The sequence below is a fragment of the Chenopodium quinoa genome, unplaced genomic scaffold (assembly GCF_001683475.1).
Source record: "Chenopodium quinoa cultivar QQ74 unplaced genomic scaffold, ASM168347v1, whole genome shotgun sequence".
Taxonomy (NCBI): Eukaryota; Viridiplantae; Streptophyta; class Magnoliopsida; order Caryophyllales; family Amaranthaceae; genus Chenopodium; species Chenopodium quinoa.
Window position 1 is genome coordinate 2,483,986 of NW_018745448.1, and position 20,613 is coordinate 2,504,598.

At 35.5% G+C, this 20,613-nt stretch overlaps 1 protein-coding gene and 1 long non-coding RNA gene across 2 annotated transcripts; both read left to right on the forward strand.

Annotated features, from left to right (window-relative positions):
- Nucleotides 1-11,084: 11,084 nt before the first annotated feature.
- Nucleotides 11,085-12,502, forward strand: LOC110713697. Its single transcript, XR_002510037.1, has 2 exons — nucleotides 11,085-11,453; nucleotides 12,257-12,502. It is a non-coding gene; the product is annotated as an uncharacterized LOC110713697 (long non-coding RNA).
- A 2,726-nt stretch (nucleotides 12,503-15,228) lies between these two features.
- Nucleotides 15,229-17,630, forward strand: LOC110713585 (zinc finger MYM-type protein 1-like). Its single transcript, XM_021892034.1, has 3 exons — nucleotides 15,229-15,754; nucleotides 15,857-16,427; nucleotides 17,378-17,630. The coding sequence occupies exons 1-3, from the start codon at nucleotides 15,229-15,231 to the stop codon at nucleotides 17,628-17,630; spliced, it is 1,350 nt and encodes a 449-aa protein (XP_021747726.1).
- The last annotated feature ends 2,983 nt before the right edge of the window (nucleotides 17,631-20,613 follow it).

The window sequence follows — 20,613 nt, forward strand, 5'->3', positions numbered from 1 at the left end:
TTTATTGTGGGCTAAAATAGAATCAATTTGCGCATCCCTACTCTCCATATGCTTTTGCATATTAGTAAGCATTGCTCTAATTACTGTCATGGCAGGGTCAGAAGATGATGAGGGTGATGCTTGGCTTTTCTGATTAGAATTTGGATGGTAATATTTTTGTTGTGGTGGGGGTTCCTGTTATGGTTGTTGTGGAGGTGGAGGATTTTGTACATTGGTGCTCCGGTATGAAAGATATAGATGGTTCCGGTAGCCAGGATTAAAAGAATTGGAATAAGGGTTATTCTGCCTATAGGTTTGGAAGGCACTAACTTGTTCCATGGAACTCCTACAAACTTTCTCCCAATGCCCTACAATTCCACAATTTTCACAAAAAGTTTCATGGTTAGCAACAGCAGAAACATTAGCTATAGAGTTAGGAGTAGCAGTAAGATTATCTAATTTTGACAAATAGACGTTAATTGAGCTTGCAAAAAGGATACGGAATCGACATTATGTTTTCCTTTTTTTGCAAACCCTCTCGGATTCTCGTATTGGGAATTGTGTATTGTCATATCTTTGATAACCTGTCCTGCATCGTCCACATTTAAATTCATGAATCTCCCACTGGCTGCAGAATCTAGAACTGATCTAGAAGAATTTCAAAGTCCATTGTAGAAAGCTTGGATCAATAACCATTTTGCTAGATTGTGGTGGGGGCGTTCTCTCTGTAGATCCTTGAACCTCTCCCAATCCTCATATAGCGTTTCATCGGCCTCTTGAGCGAAGTTCTGAATAGCACTCCTTAGTACCGCTATTCTCTCTGCAGGATAATATTTATTATATAAATTCAAAGCAAGAGTTTCACAGTCAGTAATACCAAGTGAAGTTCTATTCAAACCATTAAACCATAATTTAGCCTTGCCACATAATGAAAAGGGAAAAACAATCTCCCTGATTTGGTCCTGCGTGACCCCAGCTTGTCTAATGGTGTTGCAATACTGGCAGAAATCTGCAATGTGAAGATTAGGATCTTCACCCTTAGCTCCACTGAATTGCTTCCTCTCTATCATAGTGATAAATTGGGGCTTGATCTCAAATTGAACTCCATATAGAGCCGGAGTGGGAGTAAGATGCTGGAAATCTGTGAGCTTCGGATGCGAGTAGTCACTGAGTTTCTTTTGGGCCGTCATCTCTGATTCTGAATGTGAAGGAATTTCTGCGTCACTAGAATTAGAGGGATGGTCTCTTCGATTGTTGTCTTCTTCAGAACCTGCCAGAATTTGTCTATAAATTTTCCTTTGCCTATGAAACGAGCGCTCGATCTCAGGATCGAATGGAATGTAATTGGAACACCTGGGCATAAACAAGGAACTAAAAGACAAATATGAGAATTTCCTCAAAGAACTTACGTTCTCTGAGACAAGAGGGGATAATCTAGACTATAAAAAATATTCAGAAAATAAAAATAAAACCGTTTTCCCGACAACGGCACCAAAATTTGACAGTTCTCAAATCGTATTCACCTAATCCAAAATAAACCTAAATCCACTAACTATGTAGATAGGGAAGAAGGGTCGAACCATAGGGAAACAAGTTAATTTACTGCTAATTAATTAAATGCAATCTAAATTATCAAGTAACAGTTTGTTGTAAAAAGGTGATTAAATACTAAAAGTAAGAGTAGAAAAGGAATAAAAAGAGTATAAATCAATGAAGGGAAACCTAGGGCATAGGTTCACTAATAAACAATATTCCAGGGCAGATCATAATAAGCAATCATGAAGCATCAATTAATCATATTATAAATGGCTTTAGCTACGTATTATAATCATAGAGTTAATTTACCGGTATTAAATCTCATATGTCTAATTGTCGAATCTCGACTTAACCATTTATAAATTAGTCCGCCTATTGAAACTAAACCTAAACATCAATTCTCATCTGTCGAATCTCGAATTAATATTGTTAAACTCATACAATTAAATCTGGCCAAACCTAATTGCATAGCATTAAATCAATCAATAGGAAATTAACCAAACATTGATAATTAACAATCACAAATTTACCCCTTCATATTATTTATTAGATCTCCATAAACCCTAGAAATAAAACTACTCAAGCATAATTGAATCTAAACTAATCAAATCAATAAAGCAAGACATAATGAAATAACTAAATAAACTAAGTGAAATTAAAAGAGAAGAAATTGTTAACAAAAGAAATCTGGATTAATGAATGTAATTAAGAAAAATGTTGAGAGAGTTTAAGAGAGAAAAAATATTCTAAGTAGAGAGAGAAAATCTAAAAGAGAAGGTAATCAAAATTACGTACAAAAGTCATACTTAAACATCCCTAAAACAAATCCTTAAACGAAAACTAATCAGGTCCCTAAAAAACACGCGCCCGATCGGGTGAAGGGTCGCCCGATCAGGCCCGCCTTTTTTTCTCTATGCCCTTGCTGGTGTGCCACGCCCGATCGGGCGCGCCTTTCTTCTTGATGATGCTTTGCGCGCGCCCGCCTGATCGGGCGTATACTTGCCCGATCGGGCCCGGCTTCTTCTTCGAGGCTTGGATTTCGATTGGGCTCGATTCCTCGGCCCAATCCGGATTTCCTCTTCGGGTCTTGATTACTCGATCCAATTTCCCCGGTATCACATACCAAGCCCTTAATCACCGCCTCTCACCGGTCCTGGGCTTCAAGGATGGTCGTGTCCTCCTAATGCTCGTAGTTGCTTCGTGAAAAACCCGGAAAACGCTCCAAGTGTGCAATTTCCTACAAAACTCAAGCAAAACTACAAAAACACTAGAAAACACAAGTTAGTAATAAAAATGGCCCTAAAGAGCTAAAAACACTACTAATTATGACCATGGGATGGGGGTAAAACACTATATAAATTGGACATATCATTAGGCATAATTAAGCATCTAATGCGCCGTAAAACAAATTTTCATCTTTTCCTTTGATTCACGCTTGAATTACTACATCAATGAGTCCTACTCATCTATGTATTAAGCGAAAAGATATGTTGGTCAATATTGACAATTTTGAGTTTGCAACTCAATACTTCATGTGTTATCAAAACTACCTAGTATTTTGAATACATGTCCAACCGTCTTTTCGGACTTTATAAAAGTCATTTATGAGAATTGTATTTTAGAAATGCTTAACTTTTCTTTGAGAACCATTCTCAAATATTTCCTTTACCAATCATGGAAAGCAATATAGTTTGATTTGGAATTCTACAAATATAAGTTCAAAGTATAACCATTTATCAAGTAAATAACATGATAAGTTTGAAAATTAAAAGGTATTCATGCAAATCTTCAATCTTATTAAACGTCTTATCCACGCATTAAAATTGTCCCCATTTAGCGAGAATAAGTCGATTCCAAGATCCAAAGAAACAAAGAGTGGTTAAGCATGCTTGGGCTTGTCTTAACACTCAATCTCCTAAGGTAAGCAACGCTTTGCTAATGGCTCCAAGCCACTCTTGGTTGAATAAATCGTTGCATCTAATGCTCTCTCAACAATTTATTCACTTTTCCACGACATGTTAGGACTCCATCACTCATATCGTTGAGTACAACCAAAATCAACTTGCATACCCGGTATGCCTTACTTCCTAGGAGAGATAGTGATGTCTCGCTTTGGCATAGCCCACCACTACCCTCGTTCAGCCGGTAAGTGTTGTTTTGAAATGGCAAGTTTTTACTCAATATTTAGGGACCTAGGGTTTCTATGTTGGTTGATTTAAGTAAACTTAATTAATCTCCACAACATTCGAAATCCTAAACATGTATCTAACGTATAGTTCATATACATAAACATATATATATATATATATATATTAAATCTTCACAACATTCGAAATCCTAAACATGTATCTAACATATAGTTTATATACATAAACATATATATATATATAGATGCATTTGGCAACTAGCATGACCCCTTGAGATCTTCAAATCTTCAAAAGGTCTTCATTTGCAACTTCATGGCGACGTCTTCAAAGAACCTCCATCTTCAAATCTTGACCATAATTAAATAAAACTATTAGTATATATGATTAGGACTAATCTAAATATTAAGGTATAAAAATACTCAACGGTACGCATACCGTATTTAGATTTACAAAAATACATCACGAATCGCAGTCCGTATTTTCTATCCTAATCGGGCCCCACTAATTGTCATTTTATAAAACCTGTGAGAGAATATACATTCCATTCATCCATTCACTATTTGTGAATGGCCCATGCATTTTACAACGATAAACAAGTAACAATGCATAAACACGCGTGAACTAGTAACTAATCTAGGTGGTTAATCCAATTAACACACCTAATTAAAACTAGTCAAAGTTGTTTTAACCAGTTATGTAAATAAGCGTAATTAACATTTGAAGCTCCCACTAAATTCCGCATCCAACTTAAATAATCCAATTAATTAAGCCGGTAATTCCCAATATTTGTCAAAATAAATTTTGCCAATGCCGCTCAAAACCGAGGCCTAGCCTCCAAAATTTATTAAAATAATTAAAATAAATTAGATCAATAAAATAATTAAAACGACAATTATTAAGCAAAAATACGTAGTCCAAAATGTCTAAGTGCCTAGCACTAAGACACGGACTGCTCACATTTCGCACAACCTTTAGATGCTCAATGAACGTGGGAATGGGCCCAATGTAGCTAAGCGTTACACCGCCCACATCAGCGAACTTTCACACATCAAAAACGTGGCCCTTGATGGCCATGTTGATCGAATTCATTGCACTACATTGCTTCGCAAGCAACGTCTACACATACCCCTAATTACACGATGCATGCACCAAGTCCAAATGATGCACCATGTGCTCGTGCACCACATCACCGCGCCACAGCAGCCCCAAGTACATGCAACACAACACACATGCACGCACGCACATGGCAGCGTGTTGCTGTTGTGCTGCGTCGCTTGTGCTACTGCTGCTTGCGGCACTTTGTGTCGCTGCTGCTTGCGGTCGTGCGCACCAGCCACGCAATGGCTGCACGCATAGGGCATGGCAGCCACATGCAGGCTGCTATGCAGCCCGGCCAGCCAAGGGCGCTCATGCCTTGTTTTGCGTGCCATTAGCCTCGGGATTTGATCCCAAAATTTTGCGTGACTTTCAAAATTAATTCTAAATTAATTTTAGAACTAATTTAATGAGCAAAATTAAAAAATATAAAAGTCTAACTCAAATAAAATTTTTAAAGTGCATGCAACCAAAGTAATTTCCAAGAACCATTCTTTAATTAAATTGGTTTAACTTGGTGCAACAAAAATAATAGGGCAAATACTCACTATTAATTTAATTAATTTAAATTAAATTTGAGTTTTTTGAAAAAATAAGAGGAAGTTGGAAAAATGAACATAAATTCAATAAAGATTCCAACTTTAATACTTGTGAATCCTTAAAAAATTATATCTTCCAATATGAAGATAACCAATTTTTATCACAAAGTTTCAAACTTTATGATTCCAATCAACTAAAAAATGATTAAATCAACAAAGTTTAACAAAAATTCATGGAATTTAGTAATATAAAGTTTCGATCACTTAACATAATTAAAGATTGAATCTTTAATACTTAGAAGCCTCAAAGAACAACAATTTCACACTTAATGCAATTACTTTGCAATTATGTGAAAAAATAAAACCAAGCATTCAAGCACAAATTACTACCAAGTAATCATGCCTGAAGAGGTTTTAAATTACATATAAAATATGTATTGAACCAATTACATAACCACCATAAATATGCAATTAATTTTCAAGGTTAGAAAGACTTAAAATTTTTCGTAAAAACGAAAAAACCCTCGAAAATAGTATTTCTGGTCTTTTTTGGCTAAAAACCGCCCCTAGAAGAATAAAACCATTTCCAGAACACATTTTCCACCCAAAATTCACTATTTTTGGGTCAAAATCTGGATTTGGGGCTGAAGGTAGCTTAAATACGAGGTTGAAATAGATAATACGAGCTACTAATCTAATTAGCAACTTAAACCAGAAAAATTAAGCCATAAAAATCACCTTGAAAAATATTATGATTTTAAAAATAAACAAGCGTGGCTCCGATACCGCTGTTGGGGTTTGGTAAGTCCAACTTATCGTGAAAACGACCTCAACCCAAAGAACCACTCGCAATTAATAAAACCATAAAGCATAAAAAATAAACATAAAAGGATAAAATCGGAAAGTACCTTTAACGCGTGCTTCGCCCGACCTAATGGGCTCTTACTTGAAAGCTTTATTAGCTCCGAAAATACCGAGCCTCCAACGGTATCCACCCACAAAGGACGAACACCGACTTTTAGGTCCTCTACCTTGGAGTTAGCAAGGTCCGACCATAACCCGAGTAATTAAATGAGTTCAAAGGTTTTCACAATGATGATGCCTTTTTCAACTCTCACTCAAGTGATTTTCCCAATACCCCAACTTGGGTATTTATAAGGAAAACAAGAGAGTGAAAAAGCTCTCCCATCAATGTGAGAGAATTTGGTTTTTCCATTTTATTTTAAAGCTAAAATAAAATAAATAATCAAACTAGTAATAAATCAATAAGTGGCAAGCTCATGAGAGAGGTTAGGTGAGGACCATTTGGAGGAGGGGGGGCCAAACTTGCTCCCCACTCCCTCTCCAAAAACCGACCACCTCAACCCTCAAGCTTCCTCTTACAATGCGCCACATGGCACCACACTTGGGCACAAAGGCACCCAAGGTGGGCTGCCATGTGTGGCTGCCAGCAGGCCCAGCACAAGCGTGCGGCCTGCTTGGCGTTGCTGGCCAGCAAGCCAAGCACGGCTTGTGCGGGCTGCTTGTGCACTCGGCCAGCAAGCCGCGCATCAAGGATGCGGGCTGCTGCTGAGTACCGATGCTCCTCGTGCGCGTTGGCCAGCGCTGCTAGCATGCGATGCTAGCATTGGTGCGCTAGCACGCACCAGCCAGCCTAGGCTCGGCTTGGTGCGCATGCTAGCCACCATGATATACCAAATGCCCCTAGCACTTGGTTTGCTCGGGGCATTCCGATGCTAAGGGTATTTTGGTCTTGTTGATTTATTATTTTCGTGTCTCGTCTTTTATTATTTTGAATCGACTTCCGACTCTCGGTTTCGACGCTCTAAGCTCGAATTTCCGACGTCTAAATATTCAATACTCGGGCGACGAATTAATTTCCTCTGAATTAATTCATCGAGTCTGTTTGTATATTTGCTAGGGTGTGACCCGAAGGGTTCTGTCAAGATTAAGCTGTAATATTAATTATACATTAATATTATTGATCGGAAGCGGCCTCCACCTAGGCATTCCGATCACTTGACCTTACTGAATATATTAGCTTTCTAATAATTCTGAACCCGCTATCAGAATAATGCACTTGTTCGAAGGACACCATTCCTTTCATAGTACTATATAGAACCCCTCAATTAAAATACAAACAAAACTAATAAGTTAAACAAGCTACACATATAGCAAATAGCTAGCTACAACTATATAGTATGGACAATAAGAAGTCCTTTGCCCCCTGAGTCAAGATTAATAGCCTAACCTTGTCCAATCAATATAAATATGAGGCCCATGTCCCAGCTTTCTGGTATACATCAAGTAGTTTTGATGCTAGGACTTACCATTTGACCTAGCCATTCCCGTGTTGATACAACCTGACCAAAATATGGGTCAACCCTGAAAGGGAGTATATGGACTCTATGTTACACTTCCTAACCTTAGATTAAATTTGGAGTATATATATATAGCGAAATGCACATGAAAATTAGAAAGAAAAACGCACAATCACCCTATATGACCTACTGCACTGCTTATTTCATGCATATTTATCAGCGGGAGCAGCAGACAGAAGGCTATCAACTTGTGGCTGATAAATAGATTGCCCTTTATATTGTTTAGTCCTTTTTTGCTTTCACCTTTGTTCTCTCTTTCATGTATTCTTTACAATAAGATGTATCGGATACTTAATAGAACGTGTTCCAGGAATCACAACCACATTTATTAATAAAGGGATTCAAATTTCTGAATTTCAGTTCTAAGCTTCAGTTCTGAATTTCGGACTAATTTCAGTTCTGAATTTCAGTTCTAAGCTTCAATTCTGAATTTCAAACTAATTTTAGTTCTAAATTTCAGTTCTAAGCTTCAATTCTGAATTTCAGACTGATTTCAGTTCTGAAATTCAGTTTTGAGCTTCAGTTCTGAGTTTCAGACTTATCTCAGTTCTGAATTTTGATTTTGAGCTTCAGTTCTGAATTTTAGACTGATTTTAAATGAGCCAAAAAAAAATTCTTATCTTCAAATATAATTTCATGTTTTCAAAACATATGTTCTGTATCCTGGCAGATAACATGCAAATGTGCGGGAGGAGGAGATGCACATGCGACAACAATGGCACTTCTCAGCTTGCTGTCAAGCTATTCATGGGATGCAAAGGTAGCCATAGCTCTAACGGCACTAGCAATAGCCTATAGAGAGTTTGGGTTAGTGGTTAAGCTCTTCTCTAGTCACCCTCTCGCCAAGTCTGTGGCTCTCCTTAAGCATCTACCTACAAAGAGGATTGTTGAGTTCAGGCAGCTGCCTTAGCAATACATCTCAGCTGAGCAGCCGCCTTTATCTGTTGCTATGACACACATTCCTACTGCTGCTTACTGGACTATCAGGAGTGTTGTGGCCTGTGCCACATAGATTTTCAGTCTTATTGGCATGCGCTACGAGTGAGTTACTTTTAATCAAAACAATCTAATCTGATCATTAGTTTATTTCCTATCATTCTCCAAGGAAGTAAGTTACGCACTCCATGCAGCACCCTCAAGTCTAATTGATTCTGAGATAGAATTTTCTTCTTTTCCCTGTACGTTTAGCCAGCTCACAGTCTCACACTAAAGGTAGCTTAAACAAAGTTGCAATATTGGAGCAAGTTGTCCCCAATAAAGGAACACACCATGACAGCACACAAATTACTAATCTGAAACATCTATAATCACAATGTAGGAACAGATCTTCAAAAGGAAAGAATAGCTATCATCTCAAACATCAGTAATCACAATTCAAGACTAAGAACAATGACAGCACACAAACTGATAACAACAATGACCTGCTCAACAGGACATAAAAATAAGTTCAAGATCGCTCATAAAAATAAGCTTTGAATTAAGTTCTGAAAGTCAGCTTTGAATTCAGTTCTGATTTTCAATTCTGAATTTAATTCTGATTTTCAGCTCTGAATTATGTTATGAATTCAGTTCTCATTTTCACTTTCGAATTCAGTTATGATTTTCAGTTCCGAATTCAGTTCTGATTTTCAGTTCCAAATTGAGTTATGATTTTCAATTCCAAATTGATTTATGATTTTCAGTTCCGAATTCAGTTCTGATTTTCAGGTCCACTTCACATAATCCAATATATGTAAAGACCATATATTACATTGAGAAAGATTAAACGTTCATGTAAATTTTTTTTAATAGTGTAAAATAAAGATAGCATAACATCCTAGGCCGAGGGATTCTAATGGATAGAATATTATTATTAAATGACGACTCGTTACATCATAAACTAGCAAAAACCCATGACTGCTCCTTGACAATAAGATGGAATACATTTAGAAGATAATTATAAATTAATCATAATAAATTCTACACAATATTATACAACACATACATAGACAAGTCGGGTAACTAACCATCACATCTCATTTTAACATTGATGGTCTGGTGGCAGAAATACACCTTTGCAAAACTCTATTCATCAGGCTACAACACTGATACTTTAGCAATTTAGTATTAGACAAAGCTCTTTGACAGTCAAGAGTCAATTCAAGTTTTCCTTTACAAATAAACATAAGACATAATGACCTTCGAATATCCACTTACTCCCCTTCCCTTCCCCAACCCAAGGTCGAACATCCAATTCCTCCCATCCTGCTCCCCAATGGTGACCGGACATCCAATTCCTTCCCCTCCCGCTCCCTAATAATACAGCCAATAGAAAGGCCAGACATTCATTATTTCGCCACCCTCTCAACAATAGAACGACATAAATGAAATATTATAAGCAATCAAACCCAAAAAACCAATTATTGACTACCAGAATCGAAATATTAAAAGAATTTTGCCAAACTTAGGGTTCATAATTCGAATCAAGGCGCACACCTATAATATTAAAAATACATTACATTCACATAATCATATATTCACAAATGAATGAAATCACAATTTCAATTAACAATTAAAAAAAATAGATTATTAAAAAACTAAACCTGAAGAGTGGAGTTTTGCTTTGTCGAAGAGAAAGAACTCAGAGAAGGCTAAAGGAAAGCAGGCGAACACCGGTCGGCCCTCGTCGGAGTGCGGCCAACGTCGATCTGAGAGCAGCATCGGTCCTTGAATGAGAGTGAGGAGAGAGGAAGTCAGTAAGAAGTTAGGGTTCTTCAATGTTTTCCTTCTGTAAAATTGGGAATTGGGGATAAGTAAAAACAAAAAAAAAAAAAGAAAAGAAATAAAGGTGTGTAGGCAAAAGAAGCGCAGTCTAGTAGGCAAGTGCAGTACCAACTATTTTCTTTTTTATTTTTCGTTTTCCTAAAAAAAAAAAAAATAAATAAAATAATAAATTTTTTTGTTTAAAATTAAAAAAAGAAAAATACAAGTGAAGTGTGAGTGACCGGCCTTAATAAAGCCCCTTAATAAATCCCCTTACAATTAATATGGTCTATAAAGTTTGACTTATTATTTGTAACTGACATTTTTTATGCCCATTACTAAAAGTTGGTCACCCTATCATTAACCTACTAGTTGTAACTGACCTTGGTTATACTAGTTACTAATACTAGTTTATTTGTAACCCGCATTATCTATGCCAGTTACTAATACTCTTTTTGTAACTAACATAATTTATGTCAGTTACTGCTAGGGCGTTACAAATATCAGTTTTTCTAAGAGACCATTTATCATTGATAACGGGTCTCAAATTTCATTTCTTTGCGTGGTAAAAAAACTTTAGAGACCGGTTATTTAAGTTAACTAGTCTCTGTGGTTTTCTTTTATTATTTTTTTAATAATAAAAACAATTTGAGACCGGTGGGGTAGATAACAGGTCTCTAGAAAATTTATTATTTTTTTTTTACATTAAAAATTCGTAGAGACCTGTTTTTTCAGTTAACAGGTCTCTGTAGAATTTTTACTAAACTGAAAAAACCTTAGTTGTTTTTAACTCTCTGCCTCTTCATTCACTTTCTCTTTCTTCTCCCTTCCCCCCTTCGCCTCCTCACTTTCTCTTCCAGATTGTTCCTTTCATTGTTCTCCATTTTCCATCATCTCCCATCAACTAGCTACCTCCCACAATTTTATCATTGTAGCTATCATCATCCGATTCGTCTTCATTTGAGCATGCATTAACAGGAAATGTTTTAATTTTGGGTTTAATAGCCATTTATGTACTCCATTATAAATTCCTGGTATTTTTTTTTAGATCTTAGCTATTTTATCATCTTTGCAAAACTTAGAGATCTGTATTTTTTTTTTATGTTTATATTTTGTTTTCATTTTATGTTCTTATATCGTTTTCCTAAAATTTTGATAAACATTTGTTCATCTAAATTTTTGTTTGCTTTTGGTTTTCAATTCTGATTTTTATAATAATAATTTAGATCTGTTTTTAATTTTCGTTTTAGATCTTTTATTCTCTGTTTTCGATTTTTATTGTTCAATTTTCATTGTTTTCGTTTTTATTTTTCGTTAAAAAAACTCTTTTTTCTTTAAATTTTCATATTTCATTCTATATTTGAGTTTTCATATTTCATTCCATTACAAAAAAAAAAAAATAAAAAAAAAATAAAAGAAGTTTTTATTTTCATTTCTATTTTGAATTTTGTTTTAGATCTTACCGATTTTAATTTGTTTCTTTTTTATGGTTTTTTTCCTATTTTATTTCAATAGTACATTTTGGTATAATTTGTGACTATAAAAACTTGGTAATTTCGTGTTCGTAGAAAGGAGAGATGGTAGGCATCTCCCCTGATAGGAATGGGAATGGCCTCGGGCTTTCTTGTTAACTTGGTAGTTTCTTAATTTATTTTTGGTTAATTTTTTTTTCTTCTGTTTTTGCTTTTTAATTTCATTATTTATATTTACATTGTTATTATTATGAATTTGATTTTTTTTAACTCCGTATAACTTCCATTTAGTGTAAATCTTTAATTCTATTTTTTTATTGTGTTTAGTGTAAATCTAACCTTATTATTGTTTGCTGTTATTATAGGTTTATCTATGATCTAAATTTTAATGGAGATGATGATATGATGATGACGAGGATGAAGACCGATGATGATGAAGAAGATGAAACACTCCAATGAAACAAGTGGATGATGGTTCATTTTTAGTGTTAATTTTTTTTATATCATCACACATTAATAGATTATAGTACCTAGTACTATAAATTATGTAATACATACAATAAATTATCTAAAATGTAAATGTTACATGTATAATGTATAGTTCTTTAAACAATATTTATTAAAATTGTATATTTGTTTTTGTAAATTATTTTTTTTAAATAAAATGTAGCAAGAGACCGCCTATCTAACAAAACTGGTCTCTCTTGAACCCACAAAAGAGACAGCTTTTCTAAGTTCACAGATCTTAATTATTAAAATGAGAGACCGCTTTTCTGACAAAAAGGGTCTCTTATGCTTCTACAATTTTAATATTTCAACTATCCAAAGAAACTGCTTTTCTTAGATAACAGGTCTCAAGTTTTGAAACTTTAGACCGCCTATACAGAAGCAGTCTCTTAGCCAAAGAGACCGCTTAGCTAGAGACCGCCTCTAAGGCAATCTCTTTGGCTAATTTGAACGGGTCTCTTTGGCTAATTTTGTAGTAGTGTATTATTATTATTATTATTATTATTATTATTATTAATAATGCTTAATAAGCATGTTGGCCAGGTAATCCCACTCTGCGGATTTGGTTTATTGATAAGGTCTTGGACTTTGTATGATCGGGTCTTTCCTCAAGAATAGCCTTGTAATATAATGAGACTAGTTTGGGGGGTGTGCACACTTGGGTGAGGAATTGGATTAAAAGGAATAGGTTTTTATTGGAATTGGTTTTATCAACTATTATTTGAATATTGAATCATTGGAATTGGTTATATAAATTAAATCATATTTATTGAATTATTGGAATTGGTTTGAGAATATGGAGAATTGGTTTTGAATCAAGAGTTTTGGAATTATTGGATTAATTATTGAAATTGATTTTAAAAGCATGTTTGCAAATAAATTGATTTTATATTATCTTGCACTTATCATACTTAACATATTTAGCTAATCCGTATTTCTTATTTGTTTTGGTTTGCCCTGTTTACCGTAATGGTAAGCAGTGTTGATTATTCTCAGGTTGGCTCTATCCATGCCCAGGGCCGACTACGAGCTAGCCAATGCTCTCGAACTGGACCCCTCAGTTCATAGAACTGTCATGTACTAAGTAGGATGTTATGCCGGCCCCCAGATTCTCCGCCATGCCAAGGACATAGCAGAGAATAATAAAGGGGCCCGTATACTTATAGTGTGGGCTGAGACTGTGGCTGTTAATTTCCATGGTCCTTTTGAAACCCATATTGAATCTTTGGTAGGCCAAGCCTTAAATGGTGATGGGGCAGCAGTCGTCATTGTTGGAGTTGACCCCGATTTCTCAATTGAGAGACAGTGTTTCCAAATAGTTTCAGGCACACAAAGGACTATACCTTACACTCAAGGTGAGGTTACCTCCATAGGCGGACCTACACAGTGTCCTGGGTGGCATGTGCCCACCCTTTATTAAAAAAAATCTGATTGGCCCTTTAAAAAAAAAATTATAATAAGTGTGCCCCCACTTTCCCGTCAGAACATCCCCATTAGATGATTAGAGTAGTTGTAAACTTGTTTGATGCTCTGACAATTGACAAAAAGTAAAAAAATTAAAAAAAAAACCTTAAAAGTACAATTAAAAAAAAAAGGAATACTACTACTTCTAGAATTCTACACCTAACCCCTATTCCCCTAAAATCTAATATTTCCAATTTTTTCACTTCTCAAAATCCAATTACTCGTACAAATCCCCAAACCCCAATACCCCAACCACACTAAAAAACAAATAGTCCCCAACAGTAAAAGAATATCAGTACTTTACAATTCTCCGTATTCAACAGTTATAACCTTTAGGTTTCAACGAAAGTGAAAATTGGTCGAATTCTTGTGTGATTTTGTATTGTTTCTTGTTTGTGGGTGTCACATCCACCAAATTAAGGTCAGTTATTTTCTTATTATCCTTTGTTATTCTTTAATGTTCTAATTTTTATCCTTGATTTTGTTGTTGAATGTTGATATTTTTAATAGATTTTATAATTGAAATTGATACGAATCATATAATATGTTGAATATTGCACATTAATAATTTGTTACGGTGGTACTTTATTACTATTAGTAAATTATAAATTTGTTTGAGGGAATGAGGGATTATCAATTAATTGTAAATCTATACAAAATAATTGTATCTTGTTAAAGTAATTGTAAAAAATCTAATTATACTCCTTTAAAATTACAGTATGAAGAGAACAAAAACAAGAGATATTACAAGTTTTTTTTTCAAAAAGAGTTCATAAAGAATTTGGTGCTACCTCTAGTCTTAATCCTCCCCAATCTCAAGAAAATCAACCTCCCTCAAAATTTAGGAGGTGAAGCAGAAATTGGAGCTAGTTCAAATCCTAGGACTGAAGCTCCAAACGATGAAGAAAGATTAACTGTGGTTGATGTTATAAATCTTCCTCATGGTCCGGGACTAAGTAAAAAGATATATGAGTTTCATCCAAATGACAGGAATCTTGTTAGGAGAGCATATATTCAAAGAAAACTTTGCCATCCTAAAGACTATGAATTTCCTCAAAGACCTTTTGGGCCGAAAATGTGTCGATTTAACCCTAATTGGTTCAAAAACTATAAATCTTGGCTTGAGTATAGTGTTGAAAAGGATGCAGCGTTTTGTTTTCCTTGCTATTTATTCAAGAATGAAAATTCACCGGGTGGAGATGCTTTTGTAAGTGGTGGATTTAGAGCTTGGAATAAAACAGATGCATATGATAAGCATATTGGAGGACATATGAGTGCCCACTATCAAGCTATGGCAAATTTAAATGCTTTTAAAAATTAGAAGGGTTCCATTGCATCTGGTTTATCTAAGAAAATTTAGGATATTATGAGTAAGTATCGAAAGAGACTACAAGCTTCTATTAAGTGTTTGAGGTGGTTATTACTTCAAGGGTTACCCCAACGTGGTCATGATGAAAGTGAGTCTTCGTCGAATCGAGGTAATTTTTTAGAACTTCTGAAATTTCTTGCAACTGAAAATTTTGATGTTCGGCAAGTAGTTCTTGAAAATGCTCCGAGTAACTCTCAAATGACCTCTCCTACTATTCAAAAAGACATCATTAATGCTTGTGCAAAAGAAACAACCAAAGCAATAATTGATGAATTGGGAAGTGATTTTTTTGCTATTCTTGTTGATGAGTCTGCTGATATATCTGATAAAGAACAAATGGCTCTTTGTTTGTCATACATAAATAAAAGAGGAGAGGTGAATGAGCGCTTTCTTAGTATTATCCATGTTGCTGATACCAAATCTCTGACACTAAAAGCTACAATTGAATCATTACTTATGGAGCATTCTCTCACTTTTTCTAGAACTCGTAGTCAAGGTTATGATGGTGCCAGCAATATGCAAGGTGAAATTAACGGCCTTAAAACTTTAATTAAAAGTGAATCTTAATCTGCATATTTTGTTCATTGTTTTTTCCATCAACTCCAATTGACTCTTGTTGGCGTAGCTAAGAAAAATGCTGATTGTGGGTGGCTATTTGTTGATGTGCTTGCACCATTATTGAATTTTGTGGGTGGTTCACCTAAGAGAAAAGAATTTCTTCGACAAAAACAGGATGAACATGTTGCAGAGGCACTAACATTGGGTGAACTTGAATCGGGAACTGGTTTAAATCAAGAGCGTAGCTTGAGTAGACCCGGCAATACTCGTAAGGGTTCTCACTATAGAACCATTTTGAAAGTGCTTAATTTGTATCCCACGATTCTTGAGTCACTTGATGACAGTGGAGCTATTTCTGATCGTGTTGATAGGAATAAAGTTGAGTCACTTATTCACTTATTGATGACATTTGATTTTATCTTTGTGGCACATTTGATGAAGAGTATATTTTCTATTACAAATGAGTTGAACATGAATTTACAAAAAAGTGATCAAGATATTGTCAATGCAATGACTATGGTTGATGTAACTAAGAGACATTTACAAGAGTTACAAGATGATGGTTGGGATTCTCACATGGAAAAAGTAACCACAATTATGGTTAAGTATGACATTGAAATTCCTAACATGGAGGAAAAGTATGTTGTCTAGGGAGACGACAATTTCGTAGTGGTTGGCCACAAGTGACTAATCTTCACCATTTTTGAGTTGAAGTTTTTCTAAGTGTCATTGATCTACAATTGCAAGAACTTGATTATCGATTTGATGAGGTAAGTAAGGAATTACTTATATGCATGTCTTGCTTCAATCCCATTAACCAATTTTCTTCTTTTGACATTAACAAATTGATCCGACTTGCTAGATTTTATCCCAATGAATTTTCGAGTGTTGAAATTTCTTTTATGGAAGATTCACTTAAAAATTTTATTGTGGATATAAAAAGTGATGAGGGATTTTTGAATTTGAAGAACCTTAATGAGCTTTTCATGAAACTTGTTGAGACACAAAAGAATGAAACTCATCCGATAGTATACCTGCTTTTGAAGTTAGTGTTTCTTCTCCCTTGGCGACAGCAAGTGTTGAAAGAGCTTTTTCAGGAATGACTCAAATTAAAAGCAAATTGCGCAATAGCATGGGAGATCAGTTGTTGAATTATTGTTTGGTTACTAGTCTAGAAAAAGATTTGTTTTTGAATGTAAGCATAGATGCTATCGTAAACCGATTCCAAAATATAAAAACTCGACGAGAACAATTGTAACTTTTTAAGTAGAAATTTGTTATGATCGAAATTTTTTATTACATTATGAATTTACCTCTATGAATAGAAGTTTTTTTATAAAAAAAATAAAAAAAAAAAATCGTCTATATCCTTTTATGTTGGTAGATATTGGTGCCCCCTTTGTTGAAAATCCTAGATCCGCCACTGGTTGCCTCAACGATTGTTAGCATGGGACAAACATTTGGCCTCGGTAAAAGCTTCCTCGTTTAATTTGTAACAACATTGAGGAAAGTCTAGTTCAACTATTTAAGCCCATTGGGATCGACGGCTGGAACTCGATCTTTTGGATTACCCACAATGGTGGTGCAGCAATTCTAATGGGATTGAGTCCAAACTCCAGCTCGATGTAGAAAAGCTTGAGGTCACAAGGCATGTGTTAAGTGAGTATGGTAATATGACTAGTGTTGGCGTGTTGTTTATGATGGATGAAATGAGAAAGAGATCACTTTTACAAGGTAAGATGACAACCGGTTTTGGTTGTGAATGGTGTGTTATGGTTGGATTTGGTCCTGGACTCACCATTGAGGCCCTAGCTCTGCGGAGTGTTCCTATACATGAATAAGTACTATGCTCAATCTTGTATATATTGCCAAATCGGCTTAATTGTAGCATCCATTTGTTGTGTTTCAATAATTGTGAGAATGATTAAGTGTTATGCTCACTTTATGTTGTGTTTGAATAACCGATCCTGAAACGAAAGTTGGGTTTATTAAAAGTAAATTGGTCAAGTATTATTAAGATGAATTTTTCCTCAATTAAAAAAAAATGAATTTTTCCTTTTTCATATAGGATTAAACCTTGCTATTATTCAGTATTAAACTATCAACCAAGGGGAAAGCCGGGAATTTAGGATGAGGAAGGTCCATACTTTGTTGAAAAATGAGTCAATCCCCATTGATATCCTATATCAACAAGTTTTGTTGATATAATGGCATTTCTGCAATTATGATACCTACTTTTTGCAATTTATTCATTGTTTAATACTATTGGTGAGCTGGACCCCGTTTTATGAGTCAAATGTGTCACGGTGAAGTTAACGTCGTCAAGTGTTTATTGTGGCCAACCCTTTGCTTGAAAGAAAAGAAGAGAGAGAAACACATATACAGAGATAGAGGGGGTACTTTCATGGCGATTTTCCGATAGATCTGGTTTGATTTTCTGCTCGCCCGTTTGCAAAGTTCGACCTCGATATCCGAATCCCTCCTTTAACTGATTATTGTGTGGTCTGGGTTCGTGAAATCGACGCATCGGAGCTGAATTGAAGTTGTTCGTAGTCGTAATTTTTAGGTAAGTTGTCCAATCCATGGGTTAATTTGGTTTGTATATTCGTCGTTGGTTCAGTTGATGTTGCTGGAAATGTACGTGGTTTAAGGTTTTATTGATTGTTCTACAACCTCCAATGAGTCATAATTGTAGACTACATGTGTTATTTATCGAGGAATATTTGAATTATGAAAAAGGAAATTATGTTGCTTGTTGGGAAAAACAAATTTACTGACTCAATTTGCTTATTGTTAATGTTTATTTTTTTGATTCATATAGGGAATTGCGTTGATTGTTAGGAAAATTATTGTTAATGATTGAAGTCGTCTTATGTGATATGTACATAGTTTCGATTCGATGTTTCTGCATGATTGCAGTACCGCGAAGACGATCAATCTACTGAGTGGGGTAATCGAAGAAACTGCTACTGCTGAGTAATTGAAGATGGCGAAATGGGCTGAACAAAGTGAAACTACTGAGTGATTAAAGATGGTTACAGGGTAACAGGAATGAAGGTTGCGAAATTGCTGAGTTATTGAAGATCGATGGTGGGTGAGCTGGAGCAATTTCAGAGATTGTGAATTGCAGAGAGCAATAGTTGACAGCTCTCCAACGTCGTCTGTCCTCGAAACGGGGTATTGTTCAACGGGATGTGTGGGCAGTCCTTGTGTCGACGATTTTGCCCCTTATTTAATGACTGAAAAGACACTGATGCCCTTATATCAACAAGTTATGTTGATATAGGATATCAACTTGTATTTCCTCGTTGAAAAATATCACAAAATAATCCGTCTTGTGTGTGGCCAGCCACACCGTGCGGCCACTTATAACCCATATAAAACTGACCAAGTAACCCCTGTAATATTAATTGAGTAACCGCTATAACAATAACTGAATAACCTTATAGCACTGACGGAGTAACCCCTTTAACACTGACCAAGTAAACCCTATTACACTTACGAAGTAACTCTATTACACTTACGAAGTAACTCCTGCTTTTTTTTTAATTTACTTAAAAAAAAACAACAACAACAATAATAATAATAATAATTCGTATGTACAAAATTAAAAATAAATAAAATAAATCACCCTTCTTTCTTCTTTCTCTCTCCCCCCATCACCATATTCACCGCCATAGCCACCACCTTCCTTCTTTCTCTCTCCTTTCCCTTCCATGGCCTTCTCCATTGCCACTTCACCTCCCCTTAAAACCCACCAACAACAACACCTCTAGCCACCACCACACACACACACACCACCACTACCAACACACACGCCGCCACCACCACAAACGTACCTAGGAGAGAGAAAAATAGAGAATAGGAAAAGAGGACAACACACACAGAAAAATCAAGAGAGAGTGAAAATTTTTGGAAAATCTGAAGAAGAAAAAAATGTAATCGATTTCGTCGTAGTTGTTGATTTTGTCGGGGGAATTTCCGCCATTTTTACAGGCGAAATGCGTAGGTCGCTAAAAGTTTTGGGTGGGGGGCTTATTTTGTATGGGTGAGTGGTTATTTCGATGGTGTGGCGATGGGTATTGAGTGGGGAGAGGGCTGATTTTGCGAGGGCCAGGGTTGTTTTGGGGGTGGGGGTTGTTTCCAGGCGAGTAATGGGTTGTTTTGGAAGTTGGGTTTGGGGGTTTATTTTCATGAATAGTTTTTGGCCCCGTACAATGCACGGATTTATAAAGTAAGATTTCTTAGTAGTTATAATCGATTGACATTAAATAGAGTTAATTGAAATAAAATGACTTATATAATAAAAAAAAATTCAACTTTGAATTTATTAATGTCTATCTTTTAAATTCTTAAATTAATATGTGTTGCATAAATAAAATTTATTAAAAGAATTTAAATTTTTTTAATAGAATATTTTAAGGAAAATAAATGAATAGTATTTTGGAGGGAAAAAATTTCACAAAATTATGTCGAGTGTCTCCTTTGGTGATTACTTTAGTATATAGTATCGATAGATGATGGGTTTGTTAACAGGTGGGTGAGGTTGTTTTAGGGGTGGAGTGGAGTTGAGTCAGCTGGTTGAGGTGCGGTAGGTGGTGGCTGTTTTGGTGCTAATGGTGGCCAGAGGTGTAGTGGTGGTTGTTTTTGGTGTAAGGTGGTTAAGACTTGTGAATGAGGTAGAGCTTTGGGTTTGGGTGATGGAGGAAGATGATGGCAATTGGCAAATGGTAAGAGGAAGGAGAGGGAAAGGTTGACCAATGTTAAGGTAACCAGTCATTTGGATTCATTTTGGGAATAAGGTGTATAAAGGTCAAAGGTTGG

What these genes read in the sequence shown, in the direction of transcription:
- LOC110713585 (XM_021892034.1), top strand. Translation starts at nt 15,229, where the DNA reads ATGAGTAAGTATCGAAAGAGACTACAAGCTTCTATTAAGTGTTTGAGG. An exon ending in TGGTGCCAGCAATATGCAAG is followed by an intron (nt 15,755 to 15,856) that starts GTGAAATTAACG and finishes TTGTTGGCGTAG; the next exon opens with CTAAGAAAAATGCTGATTGT. An exon ending in ATTCCTAACATGGAGGAAAA is followed by an intron (nt 16,428 to 17,377) that starts GTATGTTGTCTA and finishes ATGGTGGTGCAG; the next exon opens with CAATTCTAATGGGATTGAGT.